The 24,473-nt window shown below is 38.1% G+C and overlaps 3 protein-coding genes across 5 annotated transcripts in view; all 3 read left to right on the forward strand.

Annotated features, from left to right (window-relative positions):
• The window catches only part of LOC148942094 (DNA helicase MCM8-like), a 47,217-nt gene extending 38,861 nt beyond the window's left edge, over positions 1-8,356 (forward strand). For all 3 annotated transcript variants that reach the window (XM_089103372.1, XM_089103373.1, XM_089103371.1), the window contains 2 exons: positions 2,098-2,974; positions 6,151-8,356. In XM_089103372.1, coding sequence (XP_088959498.1) covers positions 2,098-2,974; positions 6,151-7,619 — 2,346 coding nt within the window. In that variant the 3' untranslated portion in view covers positions 7,620-8,356. The remainder of the gene's footprint in view (positions 1-2,097; positions 2,975-6,150) is intronic.
• Positions 8,357-9,452: 1,096 nt separating this feature from the next.
• The window catches only part of corn (microtubule-binding protein cornetto), a 159,153-nt gene continuing 144,132 nt past the window's right edge, over positions 9,453-24,473 (forward strand). The window contains exon 1 of the mRNA XM_089102892.1: positions 9,453-9,584. Coding sequence (XP_088959018.1) covers positions 9,582-9,584 — 3 coding nt within the window. The 5' untranslated portion in view covers positions 9,453-9,581. The remainder of the gene's footprint in view (positions 9,585-24,473) is intronic.
• On the forward strand, positions 17,349-18,293 carry LOC148942096 (DNA helicase MCM8-like). Its single transcript, XM_089103587.1, has one exon. The coding sequence runs from the start codon at positions 17,349-17,351 to the stop codon at positions 18,291-18,293; it is 945 nt and encodes a 314-aa protein (XP_088959713.1).

Raw genomic sequence — 24,473 nt, forward strand, 5'->3', positions numbered from 1 at the left:
AACTAAAAAAATATGGATTTTCTTCAAAATATTTTAATTTTTTTGCATCTTACCCTGCTGAAAGAAAAATTGAATATCATGATAGTAAAAATGGAATCCGATCTAAGTCATTTTCCGTAAATTGTGGGGTTCCTCAGGGCTCTGTTTTGGGTCCTACTCTATTTCTTCTCCTTATTAATGATTTGCCTGAGTTTCTTCCAATCTGCAAAATTGTTATGTTTGCGGATGATGTTGTGATTTTTTCTTCCCATTCAGATTTAAAACAGCTTTTCCTGAACATCCAAAGTACTCTTGTCAACTACTTCAGAGTGGTATTGTCGAAACGTTCTTCTATTAAATGAAAGGAAATGCCAGTATATACTATTTTCACGAGTTGGCTCAGTCAATTCTGATGTTTTTTCTCTTTATTTAAATAATGTGGAACTGAAACGGGTTCAACAGTTTAGATATCTTGGGATAATTATTGATGAAAATTTGTCGTTCCAGGAACATGTTAAAAATCTATCGGTAAAAGTTTCTAGGAATGTTGGGATTATGTGCTGTCTCCGCCATCTTTTTCTGGTTAGTATACTTAAATCAATTTACTTTTCTCTGGTCCACCCTTTTTTTCTATATTGTGTTTCAGTGTGGGCTTCAACCTTTCCTTCAGTTTATAAACCCCTTCAAATTTTACAAAATAAAGTTCTAAGGATACTTTTTCAGATTGATAATGGGTCTTCTGTTACTCATCTTTTTGGATCAGCTGGGATTTTTTCTTTATATCAACTTCATTTCATTGCAATATCCCAGATATGTCACAATTACGTTTTTGGCCAGTTAGCATCAGATTTCCATGGAATTTTCCCTCTTAACTCGCAGCGTCATTCATATCCGACATCACTCAGGTTTAATTTCTCACAAGAGTTTAGGCGAACAACTAGAGCAGGATTTAGTTTGAGGCATATTGGTCCGAAGGTGTGGAATTCTATTCCCTTGGATATTAGTGAGTGAGCTGATTACCAGCAATTTCGCAGAATGGTGAGGAATTTTTTTTTCGTTTCTATTTAAATTGCTAAAGGTGTTTAATAATTTGTTGTAATTTTTAATGCGCTGAATTATGCCACTAGGCATGTGCGCAGGTGTATTTTGTAGCGTTATGTATATTTCATATATAAAATATCTATTTATCTATCTATCTATCAAATACATGTATTTAAATACTGCCTCGTCACCACATTGCTTCTTTACACCGTGTAAGAAGTTCAAAGCTCAACCACAAATTATTGATGCTAACGCTGATATCTCACTTCAATATTAATACAAACCTCAAAAGTCATCTGATCAGATAATTTGCCTTCCTAAAGCTCGATGATATCCAATGACATTGTGCAGGCGGAGTGTTATCCAAACCAAGCGCGGGTAGATTGTTATCCAATCTAATCCACTGACATTGCGCGGGTGGGCGAGATAACCAACGTGATTGAGGAACACTTCGACCCATGTATTTTGCTGGGAGTGAGATATCTGATGAAACCTAATAGATAATCTGTGCCTTAACATTACTGCAGGGTAAACAAACTTTTGGCCTTAAAATAATAGTGAAGAAAGACATTGAAGAGCTTCAACAGAATAAGCATCAATTTATCTTACAAAATGAGCTGGTGACAACTTGGTGCTAGTTTTGGTAGTGCCCATTTTCGATTTTATTTTACTGTTATGCTCAGGTTTTATAGGTCTTCAAGTATTTTCTTTTTAAGGGGAGCTTATTCTAAGTTAATGTTTTTCAAATTTCTATTTATATATTATCTCCTTTTTGCCATAATTGTTTTTGCTTTTGTTTGGTTAGAAGGATGAATTAAAAAGAGGAAAAAAAGAAATATTTTCAAAACCCAGATCTTTCTCCTTTTCTTCTGTTTTAGTCACCGGTACAACATCTGATAAAACGTAGGTATTTTAGTTAGGAACATACCAGTCTAAATGTATTTGCGTTCAAATCCTGCTTCTTTTTTTTTGCTTCAAATCTCAGTTTCCTGTTTTTGTGTCTTAGAAAGATAGACAGATTTCCTTTCTTAATGACTATTGTTTTTCGACATTCTGTCAATTTTCCTTGTTTTTCAGATGAATCGAGGTGGAAACAGGAGACCCTGGGGTCGCGCTTGGCCTAGAAATAAGGGAGAGGCCTCTTATCAAAACAAGATTAAGCAACCTCTTTCAGAGTCTGTCGTGTTCCAAGTAACCGATGAGGCAATGAAAGGATGGAGCCTTTATTTTTATGATGATAGATATGATGAATCATCTATTACTATTAAACGAATTTCCGCGCTTTGTACGTTTTGGTCTGATCAGTTGGATTCACAGCATGCCAAGGATGTGGCAAAAAACGGATATTTTCAAATAGAGTTTTCAACGCTAGTGAATAATGACAATCTGAAATTGTCAATACCAGATTTGACGGAAATTATCAGTGAAAATGCAGAATATGCTTTGAAATGTTTTGGATTAGCTGTGTATACTGTGATTTCAACTAAAGTAGATACGCCAGCAGTTATTCCAAGAGTCAATGTGAGACTTATAAATTGTGAGCCTTTATATCAATTAAAGAGTATAAAAGCGAATTTATTTGGTAAGCTCGTCACTGTAAAAGGAACTGTAATCAGAGTAACGAATGTCAAACCAATGGTTAAATTTTTAGCTTTTAAATGTCGTTTTTGCAATAGTGAAAGTGCAGTATTGCAACCAGATGGTATTTACACAGTCCCTGAAAAATGTCCAGTACCTGGATGTCGAGGCCAGGCGTTTATTCCAGTTAGGTCGTCGCCGAAGACGAAAACGATGGACTGGCAGACGGTAAGGATACAGGAAATACTAGATGATGATCAGAAAGATTGGGGAAGAGTGCCGAGAACAATGGACTGCGTTTTGACTGAAGATCTGGTGGATTCTCTTCTCCCAGGCGATAGTGTCACACTGAGCGGAATTGTAAAGATCTTAAAGGGTAAGGGTTTTTAAGTATTCAAAAATTCCGTGAGCCGTTTTTCATTTGTTGGTTTTTGGCGAAGTCTTTGGATAAATCAAGCTATGCAATTCAGTGATCTCCAGCTGAATAATGAATCACAAATTTTATTGATGACCTTTGGTACTTTTTAAGCAGCATTTAGTTTAAAACAGATCTGAAATGAAAACAGGTCAGAACAGGTCACGTCCAATAATTTTAAGTCTTTAGAAATCCATCAGTAAACTAGGAAAATGTGTATTTCATCTAAACTTTCTGATAAATTTCATACAAAAATATTATAGTTTAAACGGAACGTAAATCAACCGATCAATTCCTCACACAAGCAATAATGGAAGACCTTCTTTGTCACTGCTTAGATTTCTTGATTAGTTGTAAAAACATGAATAGTAAGTGACCTTTGCGGTGGGGTGGTTTGTCTTATATTGCATTACGTACGGGGTGGACCTGCTGGTCAGAAAGCACAGGCTGCAGGGGTCCATTGCCTGTACGCCCCCACAATCAGGTTAAACCCAACCAGGAGCCTGGGTTGAAGGGACGAATGGTGAATTTTATCATACTTTCATAATCGTTGCAAGGAAACGTCGGATGTTTAACCCCCAACCACACATTTCACTCCTAGCCGAGATAGAAAACCAGGAGTTTTGTACCTGCGCTATGCAGACCATTGATCAGTATGCGAAAAATTTTTTAGTTACTAATTTCCTAATCATCAGCTTTTCTGTGGACACTGCCACTTGCAATGGTAACCTTCAAATTGAAATCCAGACAATGAAAGGCCCCGATTCGGTGTCTTATCCTGGCTGTAGAAGCATCCTATATTTGGGGCTCTTGATTTTTCACAGCGATCCCACAATTTTGACAACCAGGGGACTCGATCCTTCCTTTTAGGAAAAGATACTCCCCAAAAATTTCCATTCTAGCCTGGATCGCTAATTTTTTTAGCTTTCTTTAGCCGTAGGTTGTTTTAAGCCAAAGTGAAATTTCAAACAAGAAAACTTCCCTATTCTGAACGCATCCTACCTTTTATCCTAGTCTAGCTTCACTCTCTCTGTACTCCACGTTCTTACGACTGCTTTCTCGCAGCCTTGAAAGACAGGGATGAAAGGTTCTGGTCCTCAACGTTTCTTTGAGATTTCGGCTTTCGCAGCTTTACCCATATTCTTATTACGTTCGATTCCGTAGAGACCTAAAACCCACAGCAAGGTAATTCTACTTTCTTTTGAAGCTATGCTATTCAATAGTTCAGAAATTCTAATTCAGGTTTTTCCAGCTTCTTATATTCTGCAGGGCTTTGAGGCATGCTTGGCAGGCAGGGCTTTTATTGCATCACTCATGTTGCAAGACTTGATAGGATTTGTTTTTTCTTATTTTTTCACATACCAGATCTGCTATTTTCGATGTCCAAATGCTATTAATCAGAAGTGTAATATTATTTCGAAAATTTACGTCTCAAGAAGCATTATTGCTTTTTCAAGTCACAAATCTGTCTATATAGATGTCGTAGCAATTTCATGAAATACTATTGAAACCGTAAGTCATGCTAATCTTTTTTACCATTACTAAGAATTTCATTTGGCCCTGAGTCCAATTAAAATTATATCCAAAACACAAACCCTTATGACAGAATTGATCTATCTACTGCCTAATTTACGTAGGTACCTGACCTTATCACGCTCCATGTCCCAGCTCTTCCCTATCAGTCTCTGGCATTATGTTGGAGCAACAGTGATTTTCCATGTTTTTTGTGATATTGGTTTTCCAGCAAAATTTGCGACCTATAATAAGCACCTGATATTTACTATGCTTCTTCACTCATACCAGCTGGTGATACATCCTTAAAATAAATGGAACTTCCTGTTGGCTTTGGAGTGAAAATTACAGCGCCTCTTTTAACTGCAGCATACTGTGAATTATGAACTTTTGACCAAGCTTGGATTTCTTTTAACAATCTTGGTCCTAATTAAAACAGCATCCAAAAAAAATTATTTCGGAGGGGGGTCACAACTTGTGACCCTCCTCAGTGACTCACAAGGCCATCAGCATTTGCTCGGGTAGGATATATCCCAAATATTATCTCAAAAGGGTATTCATAACAATGTTCCAGACTTTGGGAGGGCTTACTTCTTCCTGTGAACAACTCTTGAATGGTTTCTGCAGTGACATGTTCCATTCTACAAAACAGAGCAGAGGAATATTGGAATACGAAAAAAAAACCAAATCCCACTATGGAATAAAATAAGAGGTGCAAGAATAATTCAGTAGCATATAAGTGAGTAACTTTATAAAAAACGTTTGTGCAATATTCCATAAGACTGAGGATTTGCAGAATATTTTTTTTTTATTTAGGTGTGAAGATGCGTCTAATTTTAGCCATTTAAGGGAGCCCCGACTAGCGTGAGGCTTTTCCTTGCAATCCCAATTTAATAGACCAATGTAAATCAGTTTCACCTTTATTGAAGCAATATGGGATCCACTTAGTCCGCTTCGTGTGCTTTTGTAAGGTTTAAAACCACTCACAGCTTTGTCGATTCGAGCCTTTAATGTTATTAGGTAACAAGGCCCCCTCCCCCCTTGAGAAGTCAATTTGTGTCCTGACACTCAAAGGCACAAATAGGACAGTAACTCTTACTTTCTATCAAGATTGGTTGTTATCTGACAACCATCTCTGGTAAACGTGCCAATAGAAAGATTCCAGAAAACCTTTCCCCATCTATGAGTCGAATAACGAAGGAACTTGTATCTGTCTAGCTCTGGTTGGTTTGCGCACAAAATTTTGGAAAGCTTGCTAAAAATTGAGAAGGTCAGGAAAGTTTCGGAGCGATATCCCTTATCTTGTCCAAGCCACAGATCGCCGATCACTAGACAAAAAAAAACTACTAGAGGATTTATAATCCTCATATAATCCGCAAAATAATTAGTTACATATTTTGTGGTCAATGGAAAAAAAATGAAAAATCCGGTTGATTCATTGGATAGCGGAGAGGATAGAATACCTCTGATTTGTGCCTTCTTCTATAGCCTTTATTTAAATAAGGCACTAAAATACATCTAACAGAAAGACTCTATGTTATCTAGTGCTTCTTAGATACGGAGGCTTGCCTAAAATTTTGAAATCAAGTTTGTCACGAAAATATTAATCTAAAATTCTATTTTAGGCGATGGCCAAAGTATGACGCGACGCCAAGACGAAAAGACACTATATGATCCGTACATTGACGTTATTTCTGTACTGAACACCAAGCGAGGACATACCCTGAATCGTGAGTCAGACTGTGACGCTGTCGAATTCACTGAAGATGATTACAATGAAATCCAGCAGGTTCACTCTAAAGAAAACGTTCTTGGTCTTCTAGTCAAATCCTTAGCCCCATCTATATACGGACATGATGTTGTCAAAGCTGGACTACTTTTAACCTTACTAGGTGGTATTTCTCCTAGTAGTGAAGAGGCACAGATGAGAGGGGACCCACATCTATTAATTGTTGGTGACCCGGGACTGGGCAAGTCGCAACTCCTACAGGCAGTCACCCTTGCTGCACCGAGAGGAGTTTATGTCTGTGGCACTACTACGACTAAATCTGGACTTACTGTCACTTTGTGTCGTGAGAGTGGGGGTGGTGGAGAATATTCTTTAGAGGCTGGTGCATTAGTCCTTGCCGACCAGGGAATATGCTGTATTGACGAGTTTGATAAAATGACGTCGCAACATCAAGCTCTCCTTGAAGCCATGGAACAGCAGAGCGTTAGTATAGCGAAAGCTGGGATTGTTTGCTCTTTGCCTGCTCGTACTTCAGTCATTGCAGCAGCTAATCCTCACGGTGGGCACTATGATAAAAACAAAACAGTATCGGAGAATATCCGTTTAGGGCCAGCACTGCTGTCTAGGTTTGACATGGTGTTCATATTAGTTGATCGACCATCGGCCTCTCATGATTACAAAATATCAAAGCATATTATTGGACTTCATTCGAAAAATCATAATTCATTTGTCCCAGCTTCATTAGTAGCTGATGAAATATTGAGTGGGAAAGAGGAATTTATCAAAGACAAGCTAACAACAGATGATAATGTCATTCCTCTGAGTTTATTGCGAAAGTATATAGCCTACGCTAAAAAATATGTAAAACCTATTTTGTCAGATGAGGCGAAACGTAAATTGCAAGAATTTTATCTTGAGCTACGACAAAAAGCTGCACGCAGTGGTGATATAACTGCAGTTACAACTCGTCAGCTGGAAGCGCTCATACGGTTGGCCATAGCCCGCGCCAAAGCGGATCTAAGGGAAGAAGTAACTACAGAAGATGCATCTGATGTTATAGAAGTAATGAAGTGTAGTCTCGCTGATACCGCAACCGACGAATTCGGTAATCTTGATATGCGTCGGTCGCAGCACGGTAGTGGTATGTCAAAAGTGAATCAAAAGCGTCGGTTCATCGCTGCATTGCAATCTATTGCAGAAGGAAGCGAAAAGAGTATTTTTTCAGTGAAAGAGATGCAAGATGTTGCAAACAGACTTGGGATAGATACTCAAAAATTTGGTGACTTCTTAAACTCAATGAATGATCAGGGATATTTATTGTTTAAAGGACAAGGGAAATATCAGCTTCGAGTAGGAAATATTTAAAAAAAATTTATGTTGATTTTATATTTTCTATTTATAATTCTGAATAAAAGAATATTATCTAAAAATCCATACAAAAAGACAAAGTAAAAATAGAAGTTGGATAAACAAAAGAAGTAGGAATATTTTTCGTTTAATCTATTACTATTAAACGAATTTCCGCGCTTTGTACGTTTTGGTCTGATCAGTTGGATTCACAGCATGCCAAGGATGTGGCAAAAAACGGATATTTTCAAATAGAGTTTTCAACGCTAGTGAATAATGACAATCTGAAATTGTCAATACCAGATTTGACGGAAATTATCAGTGAAAATGCAGAATATGCGTTGAAATGTTTTGGATTAGCTGTGTATACTGTGATTTCAACTAAAGTAGATACGCCAGCAGTTATTCCAAGAGTCAATGTGAGACTTATAAATTGTGAGCCTTTATATCAATTAAAGAGTATAAAAGCGAATTTATTTGGTAAGCTCGTCACTGTAAAAGGAACTGTAATCAGAGTAACGAATGTCAAACCAATGGTTAAATTTTTAGTTTTTAAATGTCGTTTTTGCAATAGTGAAAGTGCAGTATTGCAACCAGATGGTATTTATACAGTCCCTGAAAAATGTCCAGTACCTGGATGTCGAGGCCAGGCGTTTATTCCAGTTAGGTCGTCGCCGAAGACGAAAACGATGGACTGGCAGACGGTAAGGATACAGGAAATACTAGATGATGATCAGAAAGATTGGGGAAGAGTGCCGAGAACAGTACTTCGTTAAATGAAGTTGATGTAAAGAAAAAATTCCAGCTGATCCAAAAAGATGAGTAACATAAGACCTATTATCAATCTGAAAAAGTATCCTTAGAACTTTATTTTGTAAAATTTGAAGGGGTTTATAAACTGAAGGAAAGGTTGAAGCCCACACTGAAACACAATATAGAAAAAAAGGGTGGACCAGAGAAAAGTAAATTGATTTAAGTATACTAACCAGAAAAACATGGCGGAGACGGCACATAATCCCAACATTCCCTGGATGCACTTCACCAGATGCACTGGTGAATGGAATCCGATCTAAGTCATTTTCCGTAAATTAAGGAGTTCCTCAGGGCTCTGTTTTGGGTCCTACTCTATTTCTTCTCTTTATTAATGATTTAACTGAGTTTCTTCCAATCTGCAAAATTGTTATGTTTGCGGATGATGTTGTGATTTTTTCTTCCCATTCAGATTTAACACAGCTTTTCTTGAACATCCAAAGTACTCTTATCAACTACTTCAGAGTGGTATTGTCGAAACGTTCTTCTATTAAATGAAAGGAAATGCCAGTATATACTATTTTCACGAGTTGGCTCAGTCAATTCTGATGTTTTTTCTCTTTATTTAAATAATGTGGAACTGAAACGGGTTCAACAGTTTAGATATCTTGGGATAATTATTGATGAAAATTTGTCGTTCCAGGAACATGTTAAAAATCTATCAGTAAAAGTTTCTAGGAATGTTGGGATTATGTGCCGTCTCCGCCATGTTTTTCTGGTTAGTATACTTAAATCAATTTACTTTTCTCTGGTCCACCCTTTTTTTCTATATTGTGTTTCAGTTTGGGCTTCAACCTTTCCTTCAGTTTATAAACCCCTTCAAATTTTACAAAATAAAGTTATAAGGATACTTTTCAAATTGATAAAAAGTCTTCTGTAACTCATTTCTTTGGATCAGCTGTAATTTTGTCTTCACATCAACTTTATTTCATTGCAATGTCCCTGATATGTCATAATTACGTTTTTGGTCAGTTAGCATCAGATATCCATGAAACTTTTCTTCTTAACTCACAGCGTCATTCATATCCGACATCACTCAGGTTCCATTTCTCACAAGAGTTTAGGCGAACAACTAGAGCAGGATTTAGTTTGAGGCATATTGGTCCGAAGGTGTGGAATTCTATTCCCTTGGATATTAGAGAGTGCGCTGATTACCAGCAGTTTCGCAGAATGGTGAGGAATTTTTTTTTCGTTTTCATTTAAATTGCTAATGGTGTTTAATAATTTGTTGTAATTTTTAATGCGCTCAATTATGCCACTAGGCATGTGCGCAGGTGTATTTTGTAGCGTTATGTATATTTCATAAATAAAATATCTATTTATCTATCTATCTATCAAATACATGTATTTAAATACTGCCTCGTCACCACATTGCTTCTTTACACCGTGTAAGAAGTACTGGTTAGATATACTATATTTTGAAAATACATTTGCCCTCCCCCCTGCACCCTCATGAATTGAAGCCACTGCTTGTTCCATTTTTCTTTTGACTTAGGTTCTTTGTCCCTCAGCACTTTGAGATAGTATTGCCTGCAACCAGTTGTAAGCAAGCACTCCCGTAGAAATTGATTCTGGGACGAAGGGGAGGGCTTCAGGGGTTTCAAACTCGTGAAAATTAAAAAAAAATAGTAGAACACTTATAACATGTTTTAGAAAATCATAAAATCTCAGTGTAAGTGGAACAGCCCAAGTTTTGGCCCCTCGTTTTTTAATTGCTCTAAAAATGCCTTAAATTTGTTGCTATGCATTTGTCGACAAACTCAATGAATTTGCAAAATCTTGGTTTGCACATGCCTACTTCTGCATATTAAACATGCAAACGAACAGAGTGGAAATTTTTGAAAATGAACCTTCAATTTGCTTACTGTTGTAGGTTAGTCAAGGAACTGAGAAGCTGCTATAATAGCAAAAGTCTGATTTCTATTCCCCCTTAAGCTTTCAGCTTCGACGTATATTAACCTTATTACGTCACAGACATCCAGAAATGTTTAATTTGTGTCCCCTGTAAACAGGCATACACGTTTTTGTTCTCTTTTAGAAACTCCACAGGCAACTGTTTTCGAAACGAATAAAAATTGAACAGTGCAGGGACGTGCACTGGGGAGCTTTAGACCTACCCTACCCCAAAATCCAATTTTTTGTTTTAATTTTGGGTACTTCTTGTTTAAATTATCAAAAAAAAATTTACTATTGGGCCCACCCATCCCTAATTTTTCATTAGTGCACCCCCCCCCTAAGTGAAAAATCTTGTGGGTGTGCCTGAAACAATGTCTAGTGACCTGATTTGTAGAAACGGGCGTTTTGATCTAAACAGTATCTTTTTTTAACAATCAAATTTTTCGTTCAATAGCGAAGTGGCGAAGTCAGATGAGGGTTATGGAAGATTCAATTTTCTTTCCCCGAAAAGACAATAGCTATAAAAAAACACTTTTGAATCACGATTCGAAAGATTATTTATTTATTTATAATACTTTATTCAATAAAGGAGAAAGCCATAGGCTTGTCACAATAAAAAAAGGTATAAAAAAACACCTTTCTGAGTTTGATCCCCCCCCCCACCCTCTAAGTTCATATACCCCTTTTGTCCTGCCCAAGCCTCGTGAAATCTCAAGATCCTTCAGGCTGATTTTTTTTTTTTTCACGTGTATTGATGAGTTTTATATTTCTATCAGGGAGTCTGATCTGGAGACTTGATGTTTCAATGTAAATAATAGCTGACGAATAACAGTTAAAGGTAATGAACGATAAGAGAGCTATCCTTACCAATAGAAACCGAAACTATAAAAAACTGAATTTCATCAACAATGTATGCATTAATTGAACCTGCTTTTATGATGATTTACCCGGCGGCTTTTTCTGCTTAGAATTAACTTTGTACACCAAAAGATACTAGCAAAAGAAAATTTAGATAGTTGTGCAAAAAGAGTTTAACCATAAAATTTAACAAATTCTAGTTCAACAATTTCTGTCGTTCTGTGCCATAAAGCAGTAATTCTGGCCGGGGTAGGGCAAAAATACTGTTCAATGATAATGTGGAGACAGCCAAGTGGCTAAGAACTACCCAAAAACTAGTTTTGGGGCCTCACAATTTCAAAGGCCAATGCTATCCTTGAGCTTGAATTTAGTTCTTATTTGCGTATACAAAAGACTTCTCACTTTTGCACTCAGTCGGTCAATGACCCTGCTGGTAAATCCCCCAATTTGGGCTTGGTATCAGTGTTTCCACTTATCTTTTCAAACAATCTGTAAAATCTTGACAATTTTCGGGAGAAAATCTGGATATGGCTCTCAGGAGTCGTGAGAAAATCGGGAGATGGATCTCAGGATTTGTAGAATTTTTATTTTTTATTTTTTTGTATTGAGTTTTTGGAGGTGTTCAAGCGATTTGAGTATAAAGTACCACGTTCTAAATGTTTGGAGTGCAGATTTACTGGAGCCAGCTGCAATTCAGGAAAGAAAATTCGTCGATCAACGTTGTCAAACATGACAAAAGGAAGCAGCTAGAATCTTGAAATGTATTTAATTTTGAAACTAAGTTATATAAACTAACTATAAACTAATTTTGAAACTAAGTTATATGCAGTTATATTTCATTCAGACTCTAAAGCTGTTTAATTAAGACATTTTTCTTCATCGACCCCTACTTTTTTTCGCCCTTTCAGATTCCACACGACATCCCACTAAGTTCAGGAATGGGAGAGAAAATCTGGACGAATTACGGACACAAGGCCTTTGACCATTGAGTCTGAGTTGAGTAGATAACCTTTTTTGCCACCATCCCCAGAGATATTCACAAATGATAAAGAGAAAACGCAAAATCGTAGCTAATTAGTATTGATATAACTGAAAAAATAGTATAACTTTCAGATACATATACCGAATTACAATGATTATCTGTGTCAATCGCATGGCTTTTTATATGAACAGTCTCCTTTGATCATGCAGTACCTCAGCTTCGATTATAGACGCTAATACTCTTTTCAGCCTCATTTTGAGGGGCTGGTTAACCGTCAGTGTGTATGCTGTAAACCCGACTCATTTCATTTCAAGTTTCGTCTGAATCGTGGAAGCCAAAGTTGCTGTTACCAAATGATTCCTTCTGTCTGTCTTTACTTCTTGAGTAAGCTGAACAGTCTTTCTGAAGCTACGTTCGAAAACAGCAAGGAACACAAGTATTGTACAAACTTTGCCAAGTTTGGTTTCCACGGTGGTCCTTCGCACTCAAAGCCGATTTCCAGTAATTCTCGGCTGTCAGAGTCACTGTTTTAATCATTGGCACTATCGAAATGTTCCCGCCATTCTTTGTCAATGGCACTTTTCGACCACTAATTGTACTCGTGTTCATCTTTTCTTCGCTGTTTTATGTTTTATAATGCAATGACAGGCCCTGGCGGACTATATTCGTCACTTTCTGCTTACCCAATCTTACTTTATCAGTAACATTTTTATGCGGCATATTTTTCAGGAATGGGACTATTCTGCCAACCAGCAAAAATGGTAAATTGTTCTCAAAATGCTGCAATTTTTTTCTCTGTATCTTGTACTGGATTATTTGAGGCAAACCCCTTCAGTTCTACAGAGCAACTGCAGACAAAGTCTGATTTTTGTCATATTCATTTAAATTTGTAGTAACTTTGGATCATTTTGAACCTACTTAACCAGCTGGACCCCCATAGTGCTAGTTCTCATCTTCTTGGTGCAAGCCAGCACCTGTGGTTAGTTTATGAATTGAAAATAATTAGTTGATTACAAACCTTGAAGGTGCTTAAAAGATCAAAAACAGAAAATCGATGCAACCACTGTGGAATGGATAATGGGCAAACCTATGCCAATAAATTCAAATCGCGGTGCCTCAATTGCCTGGGACGTTAGGAACAATTCCTAAAAGACGACAGACAACGGCTAGGTAAAAAAAAAAAGAATGACCACAAAGTAGAATGTTCCGGGGAATAAGTTTTCTGGAGATTTTCGGTAAATTCGGTATCTTCTTTTTTTGTCGGGAGATTGATCAGAAATTCGGTAGATCTCCCGAAAAATCGGGAGAAGTGGAAACACTGCTTGGTATACTCTTGTATCAAGCCAGTTCACAGCTTTGATGTTTTTTTAGCACTTAATTAAGACTTGTCGTGTTTTGAACCCAGTTTCTACGGGCAACCCTTTCGCTTTCCGTACATAACTATTCGAAAATCCTTTAATAAGTCCGGTCTACACAAGATGTAACGTGCTTACCCCTCCGCTAAAAATTCAGTGATGGAGGGATTTTCGACGTAATACGTTAATTTGGACTTATCCCTATTTGAACGTTTATTTATTCGTGATGGGGGGGGGGGGGCTCATTGGCCTTTTGTATGCTTCCAATTATACTTTTTTGAATCCTTGTATGAGTCTAGTTTTAGCAAAAAAAAACAAAAAAACAGCATGTCCATGTTTTCTACTAAAACGGTTCTGCGAAAAAGTTTTTCTTAGCTCCTGTTAGTATGTTTAATTAGCACTTTCTAATTCACCACCGAATTGCTATTCACACTTTCTGCTCCAACATAGCGTAATTTCCATATCAGTTTCCAGTTTTTTGGCAAGTTTTTGTTTGGGAAATCGAAGTCCCTCCCAGATAGTATTTTCTCAGTTTTCTTGAAGTATGCTTTTAAAACACCTAATTAGCATTGCACTGGTGAAGATGCACTGGTGAATGGAATCCGATCTAAGTCATTTTCCGTAAATTAAGGAGTTCCTCAGGGCTCTGTTTTGGGTCCTACTCTATTTCTTCTCTTTATTAATGATTTGCCTGAGTTTCTTCCAATCTGCAAAATTGTTATGTTTGCGGATGATGTTGTGATTTTTTCGCAACACTCGGCACTCGGAAGAGTGCCGAGAACAATGGACTGCGTTTTGACTGAAGATCTGGTGGATTCTCTTCTCCCAGGCGATAGTGTCACACTGAGCGGAATTGTAAAGATCTTAAAGGGTAAGGGTTTTTAAGTATTCAAAACTTCCGTGAGCCGTTTTTCATTTGTTGGTTTTTGGCGAAGTCTTTGGACAAATCAAGCTATGCAATTCAGTGATCTCCAGCTGAATAATGAATCACAAATTTATTGATGACCTTTGGTACTTTTTAAGCAGCATTTAGTTTAAAACAGATCTGAAATGAAAACAGATCAGAACAGGTCACGTCCAATAATTTTAAGTCTTTAGAAATCCATCAGTAAACTAGGAAAATATGTATTTCATCTAAACTTTCTGATAAGTTTCATACTAAAATATGATAGTTTAAATGGAACGTAAATCAACCGATCAATTCCTCACACAAGCAATAATGGAAGACCTTCTTTGTCACTGCTTAGATTTCTTGATTAGTTGTAAAAACATGAATAGTAAGTGACCTTTGCGGTGGGGTGGTTTGTCTTATATTGCATTACGTACGGGGCGGACCTGCTGGTCAGAAAGCACAGGCTGCAGGGGTCCATTGCCTGTACGCCCCCACAATCAGGTTAAACCCAACCAGGAGCCTGGGTCGAAGGGACGAATGGTGAATTTGATCATACTTTCATAATCGTTGCACAGGAAACGTCGGATGTTTAACCCCCAACCACACATTTCACTCCTAGCCGAGATAGAAAACCAGGAGGTTGGTACCTGCGCTATGCAGACCATTGATCAGTATGCGGAAAATTTTTTAGTTACTAATTTCCTAATCATCAGCTTTTCTGTGGACACTGCCACTTGCAATGGTAACCTTCAAATTGAAATCCAGACAATGAAAGGCCCCGATTCGGTGTCTTATCCTGGCTGTAGAAGCAACCTATGTTTGGGGCTCTTGATTTTTCACAGCGATCCCACAATTTTGACAACCAGGGGACTCGATCCTTCCTTTTAGGAAAAGATACTCCCCAAAAATTTCCATTCTAGCCTGGATCGCTAATTTTTTTAGCTTTCTTTAGCCGTAGGTTGTTTTTAGCCAAAGTGAAGTTTCAAACAAGAAAACTTCCCTATTCTGAACGCATCCTACCTTTTATCCTAGTCTAGCTTCACTCTCTCTGTACTCCACGTTCTTACGACTGCTTTCTCGCAGCCTTGAAGGACAGGGATGGAAGGTTCTGGTCCTCAACGTTTCTTTGAGGTTTCGGCTTTCGCAGCTTTACCCATATTCTTATTGCGTTCGATTCCGTAGAGACCTAAAACCCACAGCAAGGTAATTCTACTTTCTTTTGAAGCTATGCTATTCAATAGTTCAGAAATTCTAATTCAGGTTTTGCCAGCTTCTTATATTCTGCAGGGCTTTTAGGCATGCTTGGCAGTCAGGGCTTTTATTGCATTACTCATGATGCAAGACTTGATAGGATTTGTTTTTTCTTATTTTTTCACATACCAGATCTGCTATTTTCGATGTCCAAATGCTATTAATCAGAAGTCTAATATTATTTCGAAAATTTACGCCTCAAGAAGCATTATTGCTTGTTCAAGTCACAAATCTGTCTATATAGATGTCGTAGCAATTTCATGAAATACTATTGAAACCGTAAGTCATGCTAATCTTTTTTACCATTACTAAGAATTTCATTTGGCCCTGAGTCCAATTAAAATTATATCCAAAACACAAACCCTTATGACAGAATTGATCTATCTACTGCCTAATTTACGTAGGTACCTGACCTTATCACGCTCCATGTCCCAGCTCTTCCCTATCAGTCTCTGGCATTATGTTGGAGCAACAGTGATTTTCCATGTTTTTTGTGATATTGGTTTTCCAGCAAAATTTGCGACCTATAATAAGCACCTGATATTTACTATGCTTCTTCACTCATACCAGCTGGTGATACATCCTTAAAATAAATGGAACTTCCTGTTGGCTTTGGAGTGAAAATTACAGCGCCTCTTTTAACTGCAGCATACTGTGAATTATGAACTTTTGACCAAGCTTGGATTTCTTTTAACAATCTTGGTCCTAATTAAAACAGCATCCAAAAAAAATTATTTCGGAGGGGGGTCACAACTTGTGACCCTCCTCAGTGACTCACAAGGCCATCAGCATTTGCTCGGGTAGGATATATCCCAAATATTATCTCAAAAGGCTATTCATAACAATGTTCCAGACTTGGGGAGGGCTTACTTCTTCCTGTGAACAACTCTTGAATGGTTTCTGCAGTGACATGTTCCATTCTACAAAACAGAGCAGAGGAATATTGGAATACGAAAAAAAAACAAATCCCACAATGGAATAAAATAAGAGGTGCAAGAATAATTCAGTAGCATATAAGTGAGTAACTTTATAAAAAACGTTTGTGTAATATTCCATAAGACTGAGGATTTGCAGAATATTTTTTTTTTATTTAGGTGTGAAGATGCGTCTAATTTTAGCCATTTAAGGGAGCCCCGACTAGCGTGAGGCTTTACCTTGCAATCCCAATTGAATAGACCAATGTAAATCAGTTTCACCTTTATTGAAGCAATATGGGATCCACTTAGTCCGCTTCGTGTGCTTTGTATGGTTTAAAACCACTCACAGCTTTGTCGATTCGAGCCTTTAATGTTATTAGGTAACAAAGCCCCCTCCCCCCTTGAGAAGTCAATTTGTGTCCTGACACTCAAAGGCACAAATAGGACAGTAACTCTTACTTTCTATCAAGATTGGTTGTTATCCGACAACCATCTCTGGTAAACGTGCCAATAGAAAGATTCCAGAAAACCTTTCCCCATCTATGAGTCGAATAACGAAGGAACTTGTATCTGTCTAGCTCTTGTTTGTTTGCGCACACAATTTTGGAAAGCTTGCTAAAAGTTGAGAAGGTCAGGAAAGTTTCGAAGCGATATCCCTTATCTTGTCCAAGCCACAGATCGCCAATCACTAGACAAAAAAAAACTAATAGAGGATTTATAATCCTCATATAATCCGCAAAATAATTAGTTACATATTTTGTGGTCAATGGAAAAAAGCGGTGAAAAATGGAAAAATGGAAAGAGGCTGGTGCATTAGTCCTTGCCGACCAGGGAATATGCTGTATTGACGAGTTTGATAAAATGACGTCGCAACATCAAGCTCTCCTTGAAGCCATGGAACAGCAGAGCGTTAGTATAGCGAAAGCTGGGATTGTTTGCTCTTTGCCTGCTCGTACTTCAGTCATTGCAGCAGCTAATCCTCACGGTGGGCACTATGATAAAAACAAAACAGTATCGGAGAATATCTGTTTAGGGCCAGCACTGCTGTCTAGGTTTGACATGGTGTTCATATTAGTTGATCGACCATCGGCCTCTCATGATTACAAAATTTCAAAGCATATTATTGGACTTCATTCGAAAAATCATAATTCATTTGTCCCAGCTTCATTAGTAGCTGATGAAATATTGAGTGGGAAAGAGGAATTTATCAAAGACAAGCTAACAACAGATGATAATGTCATTCCTCTGTGTTTATTGCGAAAGTATATACCCTACGCTAAAAAATATGTAAAACCTATTTTGTCAGATGAGGCGAAACGTAAATTGCAAGAATTTTATCTTGAGCTACGACAAAATGCTGCACGCAGTGGTGATATAACTGCAGTTACAACTCGTCAGCTGGAAGCACTCATACGGTTGGCCATAGCCCGCGCCAAAGTGGATCTAAGGGAAGAAGTAACTACAGAAGATGCATCTGATGTTATAGAAGTAATGAAGTGTAGTCTCGCTGATACCGCAACCGACGAATTCGGTAATCTTGATATGCGTCGGTCGCAGCACGGTAGTGGTATGTCAAAAGCGAATCAAAAGCGTCGGTTCATCGCTGCATTGCAATCTATTGCAGAAGGAAGCGAAAAGAGTATTTTTTTCAGTGAAAGAGATGCAAGATGTTGCAAACAGACTTGGGATAGATACTCAAAAATTTGGTGTTTTTTTAAACTCAATGAATGATCAGGGATATTTATTGTTTAAAGGACAAGGGAAATATCAGCTTCGAGTAGGAAATATTTAAAAAAAATTATGTTGATTTTATATTTTCTATTTGTAATTCTGAATAAAAGAATATTATCTAAAAATCCATACAAAAAGACAAAGTAAAAATAGAAGGTGCATAAACAAAAGAAGTAGGAATATTTTTCGCTCTTGTTACCAGGGGTTTTAATTTGGGGGGGGGGGGGTGAATTTGCCTCCCAAATTTGAACAATACCATTTTGGGATATTTCAATTGGAAAATGCATTTGTATTTTTTCGTTTTTGGGTTTTCTTGGAAAAAAATGAATAAAACAACAAAATTACCCCTCTCCCTATATTTCGAAAAAACATTTGCCCTCCCCCCCCCCCTGCACCCTCATGAATTGAAGCCACTGCTTGTTCCATTTTTCTTTTGACTTAGGTTCTTTGTCCCTCAGCACTTTGAGATAGTATTGCCTGCAACCAGTTGTAAGCAAGCACTCCCGTAGAAATTGATTCTGGGACGAAGGGGAGGGCTTCAGGGGTTTCAAACTCGTGAATATTAAAAAAAAAGTAGAAAACTTATAACATGTTTTAGAAAATCATAAAATATCAGTGTAAGTGGAACAGCCCAAGTTTTGGCCCCTCGTTTTTTAATTGCTCTAAAAATGCCTTAAATTTGTTGCTATGCATTTGTCGACAAACTCAATGAATTTGCAAAATCTTGGTTTGGACATGCCTACTTCTGCATATTAAACATGCAAACGAACAGAGTGGAAATTTTTGAAAATGAACTTTCAATTTGCTTACTGTTGTAGGTTAGTCAAGGAACTGAGAAGCTGCTATAATAGAAAAAGTCTGATTTCTATTCCCCCTTAAGCTTTCAGCTTCGACGTATATTAACCTTATTACGTCACAGACATCCAGAAATGTTTAATTTGTGTCCCCTGTAAACAGGCATGCACGTTTTTGTTCTCTTTTAGAAACTCCACAGGTAACTGTTTTCGAAACGAATAAAAATTGAACAGTGCAGGGACGTGCACTGGGGAGCTTTAGACCTACCCTACCCCAAAATCCAATTTTTTTTAATTTTGGGCACTTCTTGTTTAAATTATCAAAAAAAAATTTACTATTGGGCCCACCCATCCCTAATTTTTCATTATTGCACCCCCAGTAGAGAGCTATCTTATACCCCCATTGCTCACCCCTGCTGCCACCTATAACTTTTTTTTACATAATTCATGGATGATTATGTGTGTCGGTCGATTTATTTGATGTTTTTTATGGATTTTGTCAGTGAGAATTTGAAAAACAGGAATTTTGTCAAATTTTTGTATGTTTTTATGGAATTTGTCAGTGAGAATTTGAAAAAACTGGATGTTTTATGGTTTTTGTCAGTGAGAATTTGAAAAACAGGAATTTTGTCACATTTATGGATGGTTTTATGGTTTTTGTCAGTGAGAATGAAAAAACAGGAACTTTCTCACTTTCATGTATGTCAACAGCAATTTATGTATGTTTCATGGTTTTTGTCAGTGAGAATGGAAAAACAGTATTTTTCTCACTTTGCTGTCAGTCATTAATCAAATTGTTTCCGGGCAAAGTTTAGTAATGTCTGACAGGTACTGCTCCAGGAATAGATCCAAGTCATTAATGTCTTTGCCTCGGGAACAGTTCTACTGGTCGAACTCCAAAGGATATTAATAACCAAAGGCCATGGAAACAATTAGGCAAGAAACATCTTAGCGATGAATTGTTTTAGCGCGCGAGAAGGTTTTCTATTAATTTGAAATGCTTTAGCACAGAGATGCCAATAACAAAGGAACACGCTGAATTTGCGTTTAGGGATTATTTGGGCGAAACCGTTTTAGACAGGTTATGGAACTATTTCAGCGAAACAGATAGAGACATTTTAAAAGAAGATTTTTGAAGAGATTTTAGAAGAGAATTTAAAGGTGAAACTCTGTGGTCGTTATAATACACAAGTTTCATTTGAACAGTGTTGTGAGGTCCTCTAACCCAACCCCAAAGGGTTCCAATCCTCCTACCCCAACCCCGAAGGAAGCCCCCGGTCCTCAAAGGCCCCCCAAGCTCCCAAAGGCCCTCCACCGGTCCCCAAATGTCCCCCAGGCCCCCAACTGCCCCCCCCCCGGACACTCAAAGGTCCCCCAAGCTCCCAAAGGGCCACCGGCGCCCCCAAAGGCCCACCCCAGACCCTCAACGGCGATCCCCGGGCCCCCCCCAAAGACCAATCGAGTTCCCAAAAGACCAACAGGGTCCCAAAGGCCCTCCACCGGTCCCCAAATGTCCCCAGGCTCCCAACTGGCCCCCCGGACCCCCAAAGGCCCGCCCCCGGCCCCCAAAGGTCCAACAGGCTCCCAAAGGACCAATCGGTCCTCAAGTGCCCCCAGACCCCCAAAGGCCCACCCAGACACCCAAATGCCATCCCCGGACCCCCAAAGCCCATCCCCCGGTCCCCAAAGGTCCCCCCGAGCTCCCTAAGGACCACCAACCCTCAAGGGACCCACAGACCCTCAAAGGCTCTCCCCGAGCACCCGTCTTTCGTTGATGTGTGTTGTCTGAAACCTATGATTTGGGATGTGTAGTTTGCTACTTCAGGCTTTTCTGAGCTAAGGTTTCCTAGTATTTCCTAGGTGAATGTTGTCTGAAACCAATAGTTTGGGATGAGTAGTTTGCTATTTCAGGCTTTTATGAGCTAGGTTTCTTAGCCTTTCGTTGGTGTGTGTTGAGTGAAACTTATGATTTGGGATATGTAGTTTGCTATTTTTGACTTTTCTGAGTTGGATTTCTTAGTCTTTCATAGGTGTGTGGTGTCTGAAACCTGTGATTTGGGATGTGTAGTTTGCTATTTTCGACTTTTCTGAGCTGGATTTCTTAGCCTTTCATAGGTATGCGTTGTCAGAAAATTATGATTTGGGATGTATAGTTTGCTATTTCAGGCTTTTCTGAGCTAAGGTTTTTTAGTATTTCGTAGGTGAATGTTGACTGAAACCAATAGTTTGGGATGAATAGTTTGCTATTTTTGACTTGGCTGAGCTAGGTTTCTTAGTCTTTCGTTGGTGTGTGTTGACTGAAACCGATGATTTGGGATATGTAGTTGGCTATTTTTGACTTTTCTGAGCTGGATTTCTTAGTCTTTCATAGGTGTGTGTTGTATGAAACCTATGATTTGGGGTGGGTGGATTGCTACTTTTGACTTTTCTGAGCTGGATTTCTTAGCCTTTCATAGGTGTTTGTTGTCTGAAACCTATAGTTTGGGATGACTAGTTTGATATTTTTGACTTTTCTGAGCTAGGTTTCTTAGCCGTTCATAGGTGAGTGTTTTCTGAAACCTATGATTTGGGATATGTAATTTGCTATTTCCGACTTTTCATAACCGGATTTCTTAGTCTTTCGTAGGTGTGTGGTGTCTGAAACCTATGATTTGGGATGTGTGGGTTGCTATTTTTTTGACTTTTCTGAGCTGGATTTCTTAGCCATTCGTAGGTGTGTGTTGACTGAAACCTATGATTAGGGATGGTTACTTTGATATTTTTGACTTTTCTGATCTGGATTTCTTAGCCTTTCATAGTTGTTTGCTGTCTGAAACCTATAGTTTGGGATGACTAGTTTGCTATTTTTGACTTTTCTGAGCTAGGTTTCTTAGCCGTTCATAGGTGTGTTGTCTGAAACCTATGATTTGGGATATGTAATTTGCTATTTCCGACTTTTCATAACCGGATTTCTTAGTCTTTCGCAGGTGTGTGGTGTCTGAAACCTATGATTTGGGGTGTGTGGGTTGCTATTTTTTTACTTTTCTGAGCAGAATTTCTTAGCCATTCAAGGGTGTGTGTTGACTGAAACCTATGATTTGGGATGGTTAATTTTCTATTTTTGACTTTTCTGAGCTAGATTTCTTAGCCTATCATATATGTGTCCTTTCAGAAAATTATGATTTGGGAGGTGTAGTTTGCTTTTTGGACTTTTCAGAGCTAGGATTCATAGTCACTCATAGGTGTTTGTTGTCTGAAACTTCGGGTTTGGGATGAATAGTTGGCTATTTCAGACTTTTCTGAGCTAAGGTTTCTTAGTATTTCGTAGGTGAATGCTGTCTGAAACTTATGATTTGGGATATGTAAATTACTATTTCGGGCTTTTCTGAGTAAGATTTCTTAGTTTTTCATAGGTGTGTAGTGTCTGAAACCTATGATTTGGGATGTGTAGTTTGCTATTTTCGACTTTTCTGAGCTAGGTTTCTTAGCCTTTCATAGGTATGTGTTGTCAGAACATTATGATTTGGGATGTGTAGTTTGCTATTTCAGGCTTTTCTGAGCTAAGGTTTTCTAGTATTTCGTAGGTGAATGTTGTCTGAAACCAATAGTTTGGGATGTGTAATTTGCTATTTCCGACTTTTCATAACCGGATTTCTTAGTCTTTCGTAGGTGTGTGGTGTCTGAAACCTATGATTTGGGATGTGTGGGTTGCTATTTCAGGCTTTTCTGAGTTGGATTTCTTAGTCTTTCATAGGTGTGTAGTGTCTGAAACCTATGATTTGGGGTGGGTGGATTGCTACTTTTGACCTTTCTGAGCTGGATTTCTTAGCCTTTCATAGGTGTTTGTTGTCTGAAACATATAGTTTGGGATGACTAGTTTGCTATTTTTGACTTTTCTGAGCTAGGTTTCTTAGCCGTTCATAGGTGAGTGTTGTCTGAAACCTATGATTTGAGATATGTAATTTGCTATTTCTGACTTTTCATAACCAGATTTCTTAGTCTTTTGTAGGTGTGTGTTGTCTGAAACCTATGATTTGGGGGTGTGTGGGTTGATATTTTTTGACTTTTCTGAGCAGGATTTCATAGCCATTCGTAGGTGTGTGTTGACTGAAACCTATGATTTGGGATGGTTAATTTGATATTTTTGACTTTTCTGAGCTAGATTTCTTAGCCACTCATAGGAGTGTGTTGTCTGAAACTCATGATTTGGGAAGCACCCGAAAACTTACATGCACACAAAAACTTAAATGCACACAAAAACTTACACACACACACACACACACACAAAACTTACATACACAAACACACGAAAACTCACACACACACGCCAAAACTAACACACACAAACAAAATCACAAACACACACACACACACAAAAACTTACACAAGAACACAAAAAAACACACACACACACGCACAAAAACTAACACACACACACACTCACAAAACTAACACATACACACACGAAAACTTACACACACACGCCAAAACTTACACACACAAAAACTTACACATTCACACTAAAAATTACACACACACACACACGATAAATTACACACACACGAAAAAAATAAAACAGAAACAAACACACACACACAAACACTCACACACACACACACACACACAAAAACACACACAAGCACACCAAAACAAAAAAGCACACAAAAACTAACAAGCACACAAAAACTTACACACACACACACACACAAACTTACACACACACACACACTAAAACTCACACACACACACGCCAAAACTTACACACACACAAAAACTTACACACACACACACAAACACAAACACAAAAAATAACACATTAACAAAAAAAAAACTCACACAAACACACGCAAAAACTTACACACACACAAAAACTTACACACACACACACACATACACAAAAACACTTACACACACACGCACAAAAACTTACACACACACACACACACAAAAATTACACACACACACACCAAAACAAAAACACACACCACAACACTTACAAAAACAAAAACTTACACAAACAAACACACACACACACACACACACACAAACGTGAAGAGACGTGAAGAAAAGGTTTGAGACAGGCAAAAAGTTAGGTGTATGATTAGGTTAGGTTAGGTTAGATTAAGTTAGGTTAGGTTAAGTTAGGTTAGGCTAGGTTAGCCTACGTACGCGCGCATATAGGTTAGGTTAGGTTGGATTAAGTTAGGTTAGGTTAAGTTAGGTTAGGTTAGATTAAGTTAGGTTAGGTTAAGTTAGGATAGGTTAGATTAAGTTAGGTTAGGCTAAGTTAGGTTAGCCTACGTACGCGCGCGTACGTAGGCTAACCTAGCCTAACCTAACTTAGCCTAACCTAACTTAATTTAACCTATCCTAACTTAACCTAACCTAACTTAATCTAACCTAACTT

Source organism: Artemia sp. Qi Xiang Cuo, chromosome 17 (genome assembly GCF_049724085.1).
Source record: "Artemia sp. Qi Xiang Cuo chromosome 17, ASM4972408v1, whole genome shotgun sequence".
Classification (NCBI taxonomy): domain Eukaryota; kingdom Metazoa; phylum Arthropoda; class Branchiopoda; order Anostraca; family Artemiidae; genus Artemia; species Artemia sp. Qi Xiang Cuo.